The sequence below is a fragment of the Apteryx mantelli genome, chromosome 5 (genome assembly GCF_036417845.1).
Source record: "Apteryx mantelli isolate bAptMan1 chromosome 5, bAptMan1.hap1, whole genome shotgun sequence".
NCBI classification, from domain to species: domain Eukaryota; kingdom Metazoa; phylum Chordata; class Aves; order Apterygiformes; family Apterygidae; genus Apteryx; species Apteryx mantelli.
The window spans coordinates 37,494,697-37,510,352 of record NC_089982.1 but is presented as its reverse complement, the minus strand read 5'-3'; the positions used below and the strand labels follow the sequence as shown (position 1 = coordinate 37,510,352).

Sequence of the window (15,656 nt, the reverse complement as noted above, 5' to 3'; positions counted from 1 at the left end):
GACAGAGAATACATAATTTATTATGCCACCTGTCTGTTGGAGATTTATCAAACTACATGAGAAGTAATTGATATTTATGATGATTTTGTGATTTTCATGGAGTACTAAATTAGGGTTCATCAAGCGAACAAGTTGCCTCATTGATTTCTATAAGATTTCTCATGTAAGAAAGAGTTAAAAGTTTCAGACCATTATGTTTTCTTACGGCATTCTCTCCTATTTAACAAAGACACTTTGCCACGTATTTTCCCTGTGTATACATTGTGGATTAGTTTCTGGTCTCCAGTACTGTAGCACAACTTCTGCCATGACTGTAGATGGATTTACAACTCAATTTGCAATTTTTCTTTATAATTACAATTTTTTTTGTTAAAAAGGAAGAGTTTTTTAACTCTTGTATCTTTCAGGTGATTATAGATGTTAACATGTCATTTGTACTTTAACTATATTTCCCTTTTCCTTTTTCAGTCTTGCTTCCTGGGTACCAGTTGTGGGTCTGGAAATTCATGTGCAAATTAGTTCCAACTCAAAACTTTTCTCTGGTTCCCAAGTCCAGTTTGCAGCACCTCCTAACTCCTTGGTATCTTTCTTTGATGCTTCTTTACCAGGAACCTTACCAGTAAGTTATGTATCAATTTAATTTATGTCAGATTTTATGTCAATCATTTAGTTCAACAGATGACTTTGAGTGCAGTTCTAATAGTTTGTTCTTCCTAAGATTTGGCTGTAGAAGTGCTTTTATGTATTTTTCTGTTTGTTGATTGTGTGATAACATGAGATGCCTAGTATTATTTCTTTTCAGTTTACCCTCTCCTTAGTTATCACTACAGATATTTGATATCTTCTGCTAAGGATAAAAATAAGGAGTGTCTCTTCTACATATTGAATGACTAGCAGTATTTCTCTCAGACCAGAGTTGGGTGTATTTGGTTAGTATGCCACACAGGAAATTCCTTAAATATGAGAAGGTACTTAAAATCATATGAGAGAAGAACATCTTAGATTTCCAAGTGGCCATTTGATGTTACTTTGCCATATGCGTGTTTATGTAGCTGTCATTTGCCATTTGGAATGTCTCACTACGGAGTTGCTTGGTTTCCTAAGTAGAAGCTCTCCGATTTAGGAAAGAGTCAACCATTCCTATTTACAGTGTAACATAATTAGAAAAAAAAAGAAGAAGAAATATATGTGAAATTTTGCAGACTAATAAGTTGCAATAGCATGCTAGCACTTAGCAATGAGAATTTATTAATGGCTGCATAATAAATTTTTAAAGATATAGTTTAATTAATTAAAATTGTTTGTTGTTTGTGTTGGCCAGGACAGTGCTTCCATAGAATTCTCTGGAAACCTAACATGTTTAATATAAAAATAATGGTTAGAAAGTATAACAGGCACTCCTACTCTGCAGTGAAAATAAACATTGAATAGACTTAATGTTGCATTGTGGAACAAGCATGCGGAGACTATAATGGGGTCAAATTATTTAATGCGAGTGTGCTTTCCTGAATACATTTATTAGAGGTGAGATTTGGATTCCAGTTTCAGATGTACTTTTTTAGTCTATTTGAAGCATTTCTTTTCTTCACCATAATGTAGCCTTAAATAGTATTCTGAAATTGGAAATTAACTCATGGCTAGATTTCTAGGGGCTTGGTGTATGCCATGTGATGCTTAAAAAGAGAAATAGTTTGATATGTTCATTCTGTATTTGCAGAGATATTGAAACTTAATGAAGTAGAGTTTAGATGCTGATAGAATTTGGATTTGACTCTGGTCTCAGCGTCAATTCAGGGCTGATTTTCGGATCTAATTATATAGAAATATTGAAAACTCTCCAGAGAGAATGGGAATCTCATGCAATCATTTGGTTTTAGAAGAATGTAGTTAGACTTGAACAGGGAAAATGAGTTCCTTTTGATTGGGGGTAGGTCCTGGAGTTAATAATCACAAAATTTAAACTTAAAGGTTTCACGATTCTGGTTTTAGGTCTTCTACTTAACATTTTGGTAATGCACAGAAATCCTAATAAATTGTCTAATGCTTATCTTCACTCAAGTTGAAAATCTGCTCAAGAAAGAATAAAAATGAGTATTTATGGAGAGTTTCATTTTTATAGACATTACTATTTGTCCAGGGTTTGTTTTGGTTTTCTTTCCTCTGTTACAGTGCTTTACAAATGAGGCTTGGTATGGCCTTTGTGAGAATGTCCCAAAATACTCTGCTTTGGCAGAGAAGGTAACTGCACCTGATAAGCCAAAGTCGGATGGTTAAGTTAATTGAAAAGTAGTGATCCCATGTTCGCTTCTACCAGCTGCTTCTATCTACACAAAGAGAAGATTTTTAGCATGGCAGTAGTTGTGAAAATAGGGTTGAAAGTGAATGCTACAAAATGCATGCTCTTGCATGACAGAATGTGATACAGAATCTTGTCTTTAGTCATGGCTTTATTTTCCCATAGCACTTGAAAATTAATGCAGACCAATGTTTTTTCTGGCAGCAAACAGGTGGGCTTATTAGCTTAAAATAACAATGTGTTTGTATATGATAGTAATATCTGAAGTAGAAGAAATGGATGGATTTCGGTAGATTTCGAAAATTTTTAAATATTGGTTAAAAAAATAAAATAAAATCTTAAGATTATTGCCTACTAAGTCTATGTAGAAGGTAAATACTTGGCCTTTCCTTTAAACTCTGCTTTACTGAGGAATGAAAAAATAGGAACAAAGTTTTAACAGTACTGAAGAATGCAGTATTTGTGCTATCTGTAACAGAGAATAGCTGGTGTTATAAGTGTCTTTCTGAGAACTATAGTGACAGTTTTCAGGGTCACAGGGATTTAAATTTACTGTGGGACCACAAGATGGTTGTGATGGAGAACCATGCTAGGATTGCCACTTTCCTGTAATGATTTGCAGTGGGACCAGAGAGAATGGTGCTAACAGGAGCTTTTCCGGTTGTTACACATTTCTGTGCCACTAGTGAGTGTGGGCATGATCCTTTACTGTTGCTGTGCTCTGCACAGGAGAGGGGAAAATAGAAGAATCTACTTGCCCCTTCTCCATCTTTCCTTTTTATATTTTCTTCCTGTATTATAGTATAGCATATTTTATGCTTCTTCTTCAAGCAGGACCATCACAAACAGCATGAGTGTCACAGCCATTTCACTATGCCACTCTCATAATGTACCTCTGAGAGACAGCTACATGCAAGAACAGCCATGCAGGTGCACTCCTTTTTTAAATGAGGTAGAGAGAAAGATAGCTGTGGCAAAGCTTTGATTAAAAAAAAGCAGATTTAGAAGTAGTGGGACTGAAGGGCACATACCATGCTGCTGTACAGACTTCATTTTCATGCCCAGTGCCTGTTAGACGTAATAGAACCCCCCACCAGTAGAACATGTAGCATCTTACTCAAATTATTGTAAGGATCTCCTTTTTTTTTCTACTAGATATGAGCCCTCAGAATTTTATGAACTGTGCAAAGGTATATTTTTTTACTTGGTAGAGAGACTTGCCAGTGAACTTAGCTTGCTGTCTTTAGAAAACCTGACATGAAGAAAGTATTAAGCTACATGTTGGCAGCGTATAGTGCAGCATAGGTAACTGTAGATTGACGTAAAATTCTTCTGAGGATCCATAAAGATCCCACTTACAGTCTGATTTACCCTGTTTGAGAATTATGAAAATCTTTATAAAGATTTATAAAGATGAGACTGGGCTCACAGAAAGCAAATCCAGCTATTCTCATGATTGAGGTGTCTGACTAAAGGTTAATAATAGCTCAGCCACTGAAATAAGATGGTAGATCTAGTAGCTGAAACCTTTGTTGTCTGTGTTACTGGAAGGGTGATCCAGTTTCTTTGTAGGCAAGTGTGCTAAGAAGTAATCTAGGATTTACATAACCAAGGTTTAAATTAATACAGATTTGAATGAATGTTAGCCATACAGTCTTTAAGGATTTTGAAATCATTGACACCTTCTCATGCATTTAAACTTCATTCTCTTCACAGTGTGAACTGTGTCTCTTCTATCTTTTTTTAAGATAGAGTTTTCAAAAGACTTGGTAATAATCAAGCTCTGTTTCCAGTGAAGAAAAGATAAATTTCTTCTGACCTCAGAAGAAAAAGCGTTAAGTTCGTATTGAGCACTGCTGTAGAACTTCATGTGAGATGCTAGATATTATTTGAATATGTAATTTTTTCCTGTTCCATTAGACATCCTTGAGAGCCTGAGAACATTGAGGCTGCATCCATCCTTGGCAATAGCATATACCTTGCATATTTCCAGATATCCTGAGTGATAAATTATCGGACTCCCTGGTGAATTTGGGATGTGTTTAATATCCAGGATTTACCTGATGCATTTGCTTTCAAAGGCACTGAGAGCTTTGTGTGTGATTTTGGTGGATCTATCTTTCATCTATACATGTTGGAATGGAAACAGCATTTGAGACTAAAATTTATACTTTACACTTCAAACTAGATTTTTGATAGCTGGCACCTGTTAAATCTGGTGATTGCAACAGCTGTTTTGCCAGCTTGTGACTTCGGTTTTGTTTTGACATTCCTACTGGCATGCATATGAATTTACTCCTTTCTTTGTACTTTGCTTTCAGAAACCCTGCTTCTTAGCTTGCCTTTTGATAACAATCCTTTAAACTGCACACACCTTTCTTGAGGACTTGGACAGTCTTCTGATCTTTGTATGCATATTGGTTGAGCTGCTGTAATCTAAATCTTCTTTTCTTTTTGGAAACCACATAATGCTTAGGTTGTTGTATCCTTCAGCACCTCTTCTCAAAAGATATTAGTGGCAGTGCCAGAAGGAGAGAAGGTGAGAGTATCTTTGTTTTAAACCATTTGCTTAATTCTAGGTTCACTTTAACTGTTTGTAATTTCTTTCAATATAACTGTGATAATTGTACACTAAAGAAAAAAGAGATGTTTTCTTAGAAACTGATCGTACTTATCAGATGGTATTTGTTGCAATCCTTTCTCTCCTGACAATAGTAGGGTTTGTGACACACATCACATCATCAGTGGTTAATAGCTGTCTGTTGCTCACAGTGTCCCATCTTGCTGGACTTGCAAAGTATGTTTGTCCCAGAAAAGAAGCCTCTAAAGAGAAAATCCCATATAGTTTTGAAAAAAAGAGAGAAGAGAAATATACTTTCAAACCATTGTTCTCTGGGAAGGCCCTGGCAGTTCATAGACTCTTGAATTTCTGAGTGAATGATGGATTAGAGCCTGCCTAAATAATGGCATCAGTTCAGCACCGTTGTCATGGTCAGGAAGAGTCTTTGAAAGATAAGGGAGGCCTGCTTCAGGTGATTTTCAGAGCTGGGTTATGGGCTTTTTTCCCCCCATTATATTTCTTCCTCTTTCATAGGAACCTTCACAGCCTGAGATTACATGTAGAACTACTCTCCTTCATCAGGACCTGTGCTGCCAGTAGGTTTAGATGTTAGGGGTAAGAATCAAACTGTGGTCCCAAGCCTCTGGTGAGGCTTGAACAAATGGCTGATGCTAGGTGAGCTGTTTAAAAATTTGGCCAACATTTTCCCTTGGCTTTGTTGTAAACACTTTCTTAATCCTACTGAAGATGAAACTACAGAAAACTTTGTTTTTTGCAAAGAAATGTTATACCTCCCCAGTTACTGCAGCTGCTTAGGTCAACTTTATTTCATACTTCCAACTATAATGCCATTTTTCTGGAGACACTTCTGCTCTTGTGCTTTGAAGTGTTTGATGACTCTTGTCAATGCTCTTCTCTCAAACATTGAAGGTGTCCCTTGCAACTGTTTTCTCTTACTTTTTGCTGTGTCTCATTTATTTGTGAGAAGTTGAAACATTCATTCTGCATGTTTTAATCTTTTTGTCAAGACTAACAATTTCTTTAGGGCTTTGTCTCCTTAGCACCTCAGAAACTGCTCTACCTATTGAGCTTTCTTCCTTTTTGTTGTTGTTGGCTTTCCCTCATTCATGCGTAACAGGTCCCTCTGGCTGATGTAAACTTGCCAGTTAGAACTGCATTGAATTGATAAACATCTTACTATCACCTCTTTCAGTAGATCCTTCAGTGCATCAGTGATGTTATCTATGTATTTTCTCTTATCTCCTTTTGTGTGGGTTTTTTTTAGTGCCTTTGCTCTATGCAGTTTTATTTTCCTACATCTTTGTGGGGAGTGGGCATTTGCAGTGTCTTGTTTCCTTTCTTTCACATAGTTCTGCTACCACAGTTATTGTGGCATCTTTGATACTGTTGGGCAGCAAGACCATTACATGACAACAACACAGATCAATGACCCATCATCCAGGATTCAATATGAAATTGCTGCTGAAAAGCACACTAGCCTTTTGCAAATAGTATTTCTTAGTGTGCTGGGGATTATCTTTTTGTTAAGTTTGAACCATGGGTGGGTGTTTTTGAGACAAATTATTATTGCTTCTGTTATCAGTTATTTTGTATGCTTTGGTAACTTTGAATTTGATTTAAATTTTCTCCCAATATGCAGACAATCAGTCTGGTTCCAGGTATCTCACTTTGGGGAACTCCAAGGTAGTATACATATGTATGTGTATGCAAATAGTGTTCTGTGAAGCAAGAATTTCTGTAACAAGTACGGTTCTACCAATTTTTTTACCATTTTGACTTTGCAAAATGACATCTTGCTTCTTCATTCTTTTTATTAACAATTTTTTCTTTGAAGACTTTTAGCATTAAAAAGTGTTTAGGAAACTCTGTCCAACAGTAATGACAGATAATTGTAGACTGGGTTTTTGTTTTCTTCATGATTAGTTGTCTCATGTATAATGTTGCATAACCGTCAATTTTACATATTTTTTTTGAAACTTATGTTGGTGCAGTTAGGCTGTAATTTGTTCCTGGGGTAAAAATAATTTCTTTCATTGTATTCTTCTCTCTGATTACCAGCCACCTTGCCACCTCAAAAATATTATGCCTGTATTTTGATTTTGATAGGGGTTATGTAAGCTTCTGCCATGGGTGTTTTATTAGTTACACATGCAATTTTTGCCATTGAAACCATTGTTTTATATACAGAAACATTACTCTTGCAATTGCACTACCAGCTAATACTTTCTGAACCCTTTGACCAGGTTCAGCCAAATTTGTCTCAAAAATATTAAGTTTATAGAGGTTTTTGTGACTATACTAGCAAACATATATTAAGGGGAAACTCAAATTAGCAATTGAGTCTCTGCTCCCCTTTCTCCACTGCTGTCAGCTTTATTTGGGCTGCTACCATTCAGGTATTTGTGACATTTTATACTCACTTTGGGATCTGCTGTATCAGTCTCATCCTGCTAGTATTTAGATGAAATGGGGAAAAGGTGAAAGGAATCATGGGGGAGAGACTGTTGAGGTCACTGCCTAGCTGAAACAAACTAGGACAATTATTTATAGGAAGTTAGTCTTCATTAGTTCTGCTGTTCCAGAACGACTTACTTGCCTTTTAAGAAGAAATTTTAGTTTCCTTTCTTAATAGCTTTTTGCAAGACTTGTTGCATTATGTGGCCTATTGTTTGTCTAAATAAGTATCTTGTCTCTCTGTGTGATAGACTACTTCCATTTTATTTGTTCCCAGTTTGCATGTGGTGCTTTCTTAAGAGATCTAGGTCAGGAAGATCACCCTGGAGGGAAAGATGGCACGTTTTCTGGTGAGCAAATGAGCATGCTTCAGGACACTACAAATGGGGGAAAAAGGGACAAGGGAGTTGCAGCAAAGGGCTGGGAGCTTTCATTGTACATAAAGATTGCAACAAGGAGCAGAGAGCAGATAGCCAAGATTCAGAAATGATGGAAAATGACAGCCACTGTGTATCAAAGGTGAGAATTTGTTGCAACTCAGAAAACCACTGAGCTGACCAGTACCAAGCCTACAAGCAGAGTCATCTGCAAGCATGAAGTGGGCAGCAGTTGGTTTATAAACCCTGTCTATTTTCTGTCCTACGTACTTTGAATTTTCTCTAAGAAAAGCAGTCTAGGTTACATTGAAGAAGCCAAATTTTATTCATGTTTAAAAGCCTTTTTTAGCCTTTTTGGGGATCTCACTGTAGGAAAAAGGTCTGAGAATGTCAATTTCAAAGCTCTGGTTGACTTTAGATTTGATCACACTCCCTAACTTAGGGTTTAGCTATTGCTCAGTCCTCTCCCTCCAGAACCAATGAACTGTTTTCACGGCATCTCCCTGGGTCAGATAGCATTAGCAATATTTTAGATTTCAACAGGCGTTAGAGAGGAAACATCGTTAGGACAGGTGAAGAAAAGGCATGTATGTGGCAGACTCAGAAGACAATACTGTCAACAGGGAGGGCACGGATGTTAGGGAGATACTGGACTTTATGAAGGTAACACCACAGAAACGTGGTGTTTGATTCTGGATGTCATGAGCTATTAGATATCCATTGCTTCGTTCGGTCTTCCCTGTCAGTTCTCCTGCTTGGAACCGGCTCTGCATGACAGAAGTTTGTTTGGTTTTAGCCACTGGTAATGGGTGTCAGGCCCAAAGATCACTGGTTCAGGGCAATGCCACTGATCAGCTGCCTCACTCAGAAAATACATTTTTTCCATTTAGACCCTTGTGCCCTTTGACCATGCAGTGGTCTGAATGGATTTTTTTGTGTGTGTTTTTTTAGTATACCCTGTCTCAAAGGACCAAGAAACCCAGAAGTTAGGCAATAGTTAAACAGCTGTGAATCTGGTGATACCATCCAGTTTTTGTACCCCCCAAGGTCAGAATTTCTCACAGCTGCTGGTGAATTTATTTGGTCTTCACTGCCACTGGAAGATGCTTCCTCCTATTCTAAGCCTTGTGATACAAGCTCTCAAACTAGGTCTTCAATTTAAAGACAGTATGCCCAGTTATCTTTTTGGATACACATGGAAGTAATGTATTTGGGAGCTGGGCACTGTTAAGATGTCCGAGTTCTCTGGTTTTAAGATACACCTTGAGTGTGAGTGCATCACTGAAATCCAACTTTGCCAACAGACAAGGTAAAGGATACTAATTTGTTTTGTGTAGCAGGATGTATCTTCAGAACCAGATTGCAGAAAGATGAAGTTAGAAAATATATTAAGATTCTATTTAACAAAAAAAGAAAAGATCTTCCTTGGCTGCTTCAGCTTCTCAGTAGCCATTTCATTCTCTTTCTATTAATTTAAGATCTTCATTTAAAATGACTGCTGCTGCTTCCGCTGCCCTCCCCCCATTTCTTTAGGGATAAGAACATAATGCTCATCTTAGGGCAGGAAGTATGCTATGGAGCAGATGCTCTACTGAAATGCAGGAGACCTAGACTGAAGTTACTCTTCTTTTTAAACTTCCCCTGCAGTTAGAGACTTTATTTTTTGGAACATGTGGGCTCTTTGCAGGCCAAATGAACAATAAGGTTGGGATTTGCTTGTTCTTTTTTAAAATTTTTACTGTATGCCTAGAGGGAGGGGTCTGATTCTAGACCTGTTGAAATAAGTGGGTCATTTGGGATATGGTTAGCCCTTAATTTATTTTAATGTTCATCCTGAAAGTCATATTTACAAGATAGTTGTGGCCTTCTGTGTGGGTAGGCAAACGCCAAGGAAGAACTCTGCATTGAAGTATTCATCTGCAGTGTCAGAGTGAAGAGTCGCAATCACATTTAGACCGAGTAGATGTGGGAGCAATTTTGAGGTTTAACTTATGAATGAACTTCAAAGAACCATATATTAGAGCAAGTTGGGACTTTTAACACAGCAGAATGATAAGACTGAATATATCCATTAGTGGAAGCAAATAAAAATTAGAGGGATATGCAGTAGGAGAACCTGGAAATATGATTAGATATATCTGTTGAGGTTTCTAAAGATTACTGCTTCGTCTACAGAGAGCTGGCTAAATACATTGCACTAGTTCCTACTTCCAGCTGTTACTCTGGATGAAAAGCAGATAAAATTAAATATTTCCTAGATAAATAGTCCTGTAGTTAATTACAAGATGGTGATTTCTTCATGATTATAAATAGGAATGAAGGTCTTCTTGGGATAGCCAATTAATATGGAATTATTTTATTAAAATGTGTGACCTGGAATCAAAGAATTTTAAAATTTCTAGGGAGTGGCTCTGATTTTACAATGTTTAATACAAGAAATACACTGTTCCATAACTTAGGACACCAAGGTGCCACTGCCATAATAAATATTTTTTAAAAGAGCAACAAAAATAAACTTTTTCCAGGAAAGTGATTTAGATTATTCTTTTTTTTTCACTCATCCTGTGTAATATTCATTAGCAAAACAAGGAGGCACGTACTTGTTCTCTTAATATGTAAAAATGATTGTTTACTAAATATAGAAGCATGTATCTTCACCTAAAAAGAAACCAACTTTCTTTAATGTATTAATACAATGAGTAAACCTGTTGTTTAAAAAAACCCAACATGTTACAAATTGACTTTTGCTGGGAATTTATGCTGTTGAAGGTATTGTGTACAGTCTTGTATAGCTGTTGAATAGCCTTGTATTTAAAATTAAGATCTTCACTAAACTGACCTTGCAACTAAAGATGATAAATTTGTAAAAGGAATCTTTCCACTTGTGGAGAAGATGTAAAGAACAGATGAGTATCAGAAAAAGAGAGATCTTTGATGGATTGTTCTTTCATTCCTTTGGCTCTCAGTTACCGTGGTGCTCTAGCAAGATAACGGAGTTACATGGGAAATGATGCTGGTGGTGGGATGCCACTGTGAAGGATTTTCATGGATTTCTAGTACAAACAATTAAGATTTTCTCTTGTGATATCTTTCTTGGAATTTCTTGAAATAAATACCTATGAGAGATGTCTCCATTTTAGAAGACCAGAAATATTTAAGAAGGCTTTCTAGACTCTTGTGTTTTGTCCGTAGCTATTCCAGGAACTACATAGCGTTCTTTCAAGGCCAGCACTTTGCTAACATACCAGACTGGCAGCTTGTCAGTTCAAGCCAGTAATTTAAATCTTTGGTGCTAGTCAAAGCTGTCAACTTAATAACAGCTTACTACATAAACAAGCTGGGAGGACTTATTCTAGGTCATTAGTATGGGAAGTTTCATGTACTGAATTGATGTTTGTCACTGCAGATTATTTGAAAAGCTAGACTTGTTCCAAGGAAAAGCAGTAGTTTGCCTAACCATCTCTGCTTTATGTGCACAGCTTTGATCATAAAATACTGGAACAGGTAGTAGTAAATTAGTCACTTTGGAAATGGAGAAAAATTAAGCAGATAAGTTTTGATTTTTAAGGAAGTAGAGGGTCATCAGATTTTTTTTAGAGTCAAACAGGGGAAGGGAAGCAGATTGACATGGTAGACATCTCAATATGGCACTGTGGAAAAGATTCAATTTGCAATGTCTTTTATCGCCACAGAGGTCAATAAAGAAATAGCACAGAAGGTTTTGCTAGTGCATGAGTAATGATCCATATACAATGATTGGGCTACTATGATCCAATCCATTGGGGACACATATGCATCACATTAATCTAAATGCTTAGTAGTACTGCAGAGAAAATAATCAATACTTCACTTTTTTTATACCAGTTTTTCCCCACAGCTAGCAAAATGGCTCACCAGCAGTAGTGCAGAAGCTCACTAATGTAAAATTTATTGTGGGGATTATTTTCTTCACCCTGAAACATCTCTTAGGCTGATGAGTAAAATATACCCTACCTTGTTTGAAATAAAAGCAGAAGAGCAAGTGGTCAAAGGTGGTAATTGTTGTGCAGTCACTAGCAAAACTCCACATGTGATTGCCAAAGCTGTTGTGAGACTCTGACTGCAACTGGTAGCTTGGGTTTTACCTTGTTCTCAGATTCAGAAACAGTCATAATCCCTTCACCATCGGGAAACATTTACCCACTGCTGCTCTTCCACGTGGGCGCTAATGACACCAAGGGCAAACTGGAGACCATCAAGCAGGATTTCAGAGCTCTGGGGATGGTGGTCAAGGGTCTGGGAGCCCAGGTCATCTTCTCCTCAATCCTGCCAGTGAGGGGGATCGATGAGAGGAGGAGGAGACGGACTTTCCAAATTAACAGCTGGCTGCGCTGCTGATGTTGGCAACAGGGTTTTGGTTTCTATGACCATGGGACCCTGTTTGAAGATCGACAACTGCTTGGGAGAGATGGGATCCACCTCACAAGTCAGAGCACGTGTGTCTTTGCCAGCAGGTTGGCCAAGCTGGTAAGGAGGACTTTAAACTAGGAAGGATGGGGGAAGGGGAGAGTTATAGTGCCAGGGTAGTTGGCAGGACGCGAGGCAACAGGCACAAACTGAAACACAGACAATTCCATCTGAACATGAGGAAACACTTTTTCACTGTGAGGGTGACAGAGCACTGGAACAGGTTGCCCAGAGAGGTTGTGGAGTCTTCTTCTCTGGAGATATTCAAAACCCGCCTGGATGCAATCCTGTGCAATGTGCTCTAGGTGACCTTGCTTGAGCAGGGGGGTTGGACTAGATGATCTCCAGAGGTCCCTTCCAACCTCAGCAATTCTGTGATTCTGTAATATTGGGCATTCGTTCACTGCTTTGATGCGGTGGTGTTCTGAGTCTACCCAGTCCTTACAGAGCCTTAATGGGTTTTGGTGATGACCTGTTAAAAGGGCTTGACTGGCATATACCTCCCTAACTTGTAAAGCTGAATAGGCTTGTGCCGTAAGGCTTTAGAAGGAAGAAACATTGCTTATGTAGTTAGAAATGTTATGATATTTTACACATTCAACAGCTGGACTAACATTATGATAAGCTTCCTTAAACAGTTTAAAAAAAAAAAAAAAGCATTTGTACTGTCTGGAGGATAAATGCTATTTTCAGCATGTAATTGCTGAAAACAGAATCATGTGCTAGGTAATGAACTGCAGCTATGACACTAAAATAAATTAATATTTTGAAGTTGCCTGTTTTACTTTAGCTTACAGTCACGACTAATTGGGTTCATTTTGCTGCAGGTCAGTGTTTCTAGGGGAAATCGTTCTTTCTTTCCTCTTTCAAAATTTGCTTTATACGTCTTTTAAAATTTTTGATAAATATAATCTGCCCCAACAGGGCTGTGTTATAGGTAGACATATATAGTTAGATGTGTTCTAGTTAGCTCTGTATAGTTACACTAAAGATCTGAAGCAATTTTTAAGTTTCTGTAATATGAAGAATTTCTGTTATTTTTCAGTGCAATTTTGATTTCTCAAATAGTAGAGGACTAAAGCAGAGAGTCCTTTTGCAGTGAAGAATTAGGTGATGGGAAAAGTACAGCTGCTCATTCTGTTCTCAGAAGTCAGGCTGGTGTGTCTGAAAAGTAAATACTCAGAAATAGTGAAGAAAATAATACTTAAGATCTACACTTTCATTTTCTGCTGAATGTAGATGAAGTCTTCTAAATTCCTGTACCTGATGTGCCCCTTTAATGGTCCTGGTGGAAATTGACTTCTTGGCAGCTATACAGAGCAAAATAAGATGGATAAAATTGTGCTCTTGTTTCAAAACACAGTAAATGTGAGCAGGTCAGAGTTATATTAAGGCAAATTCAGTCTTTTTTTTTCCAGTTTTATCAATTTAATGTTAATTGAACCAACTGTTAAATTAGTGAGAGTACATTTGAAAAAAAGCGTTAACTTTGGGACCCTGCTTGTTAGTTCTTTTTGGAATGGAATTATTTTTCTCCTCAGAAACCTGAGCCTGCTGGGAAGGTAGAACGGTGTAGCACTGAGAGTGCTGGGTTCACAGGGAGAATTGCAGCCCCAATTCAACCCCTTCATTTCTTCACAAAGGCCTTGCTGGGTCTTCAGATCATGTGGCATTCTGCAAGAACCTTATGCCCATGGGTTCCTTGGGTCCTGCAAATGCATGTGTGCTTGCAGCCATGGGATTAATTGATGTCTCTGGTTCTGCTTTAGCAAAGCATGTAAATGTGCTTAATTTCATCCTTGTTCAGCAAAGCGCAGAAATCTGTGTGTAAATTCTCATGAATTCAGTGTAGGTACAGGTGTTCTGAAGTGTTCTACTGAAATGGCACCCCAGTCCCTAACTCAGACTGCCTGTGTTCCCAGTGAGGTGACAGCTGGATACAAGTCAATTATCATTTGCTGTGATTTGTCATTTGTATATCTTTGAGGGTGCAAGCGTACTGGGGTATTCACAAAAGTAGCAAGCCAGAAGAGTGCACACCTCCTTCTGTGGCATGACAGAATGTTTTTTTCATCTTAAAACTTTGCAGATTTTTAGCTACCACTGCCTTAGTGATGAATAAGAACTACCCACACAAGGAAAGAGATATAATGTCTGCTGAAGGCGAGCAAAATTGAGTATACGCTCCATATAAGGCAGCATGTGGGATGTGCATTTGTTACATACTGAGTATTTGAGCAAAATCATGTGTCATGTTTCCTTAGGTTCTCAACAGGAGATGTGTAGAAGCAGCAGTGATGACAGGCCTGGCACTCAACTGCAGCATAAACAAGAAGTCCTTGTTTGACAGAAAACACTATTTCTATGCAGATCTGCCTGTAAGTATGCAGTATAGCTGGTCCCTTTACAGCTGTAGGAAAGGTCAAGTCTGGAGTATGGATGGCAATAGGGGATGAGTGAAGAGATGCTTATTCTGTTTTCAGTCTGCTCGCTCCAACAGGATGCTGCGCTGTGCTCTGATGAATAGACAGCTGTACCCTGGTGCTCACTGATTGAATATGATTGCTCTGATTGCTGACTCCTTGCTTAGCTGCACGATTCCAGTGGCTTAATGTAATTGAATTGGGAACTGGAGCTGCTCTGCCCCTTAAGTTTTCCATTCCTGGCATTTAGTACTAATTGTCTGTTAGGGTAAAAGCAGTCTGGTCATAGTCCTTCATTTAAAATGAATGTATAACAAACACAGGTTTCAAAGGTATAAATGTAATAGTGTGTTTTTGCTGTGATTAAGGACCTAAAAATATTTAATTTCCCTTTAAAACTTGCCCAGTCAGGAGTTCCAGTAAATTTAAAAGTGACTCTTTGTATGGTTTGTTGGTAGCTTTCTTGTTTGGAAGAAAGTATCACTGAAAGTTGAATGCATTTTACTTCACTTGGTGTGGATGTAAGAATGGTGAAATCAGTTAAGAACCTGACTTCTGTAATTACAACAGGATGTAGCAGAGTTTGAGCCTTTTTTCTGTTTTAATGACGTTAAACCTTTCTAATTATAAACATGCATTTTTTTTCTGTCAGTGTGTTTGTTCTGATTGTTGTTCAACTTAACGCTATCCCATCAAAGAGAGGAACACTAGTTTTAGTTCCTCTCATTTTTGGGGTGAAGATCTGATGACTGCTTTAAAAGAAAATAAATCTGTTTCTATTTTATCTGAGAAAGATCAAGCATGCTAGTTTATCCTCTCTTCAGGTGAGATGTCTCAGATATTCAGAGAAGCAGAGTGGGAGATTTCTGAGGTTTCAAATCAATGTGTAAAGGTTCTGTTATTAACCAGACTACCTTCTCTCCCGCTGTTTGTTCTAGCATTGGAAATACTTTCAAGTCACCTAGAACACATATATTCAAATACATTTGATTCCCACCTTGGAAAGAGAATGGTATTACAGTTGTCCACTTGAGATCTGGATCTCAGAGGAGATCTGGGTACTGTTTTCTTCTTTGTCG

General features: G+C 37.8%; 1 protein-coding gene across 2 annotated transcripts in view; it reads left to right on the top strand.

Annotated features, from left to right (window-relative positions):
- The window catches only part of GATB (glutamyl-tRNA amidotransferase subunit B), a 44,569-nt gene that overhangs the window by 2,416 nt on the left and 26,497 nt on the right, over nucleotides 1-15,656 (top strand). For both annotated transcript variants that reach the window (XM_067297816.1, XM_067297815.1), the window contains exons 2-3: nucleotides 469-619; nucleotides 14,419-14,532. In XM_067297816.1, coding sequence (XP_067153917.1) covers nucleotides 469-619; nucleotides 14,419-14,532 — 265 coding nt within the window. The remainder of the gene's footprint in view (nucleotides 1-468; nucleotides 620-14,418; nucleotides 14,533-15,656) is intronic.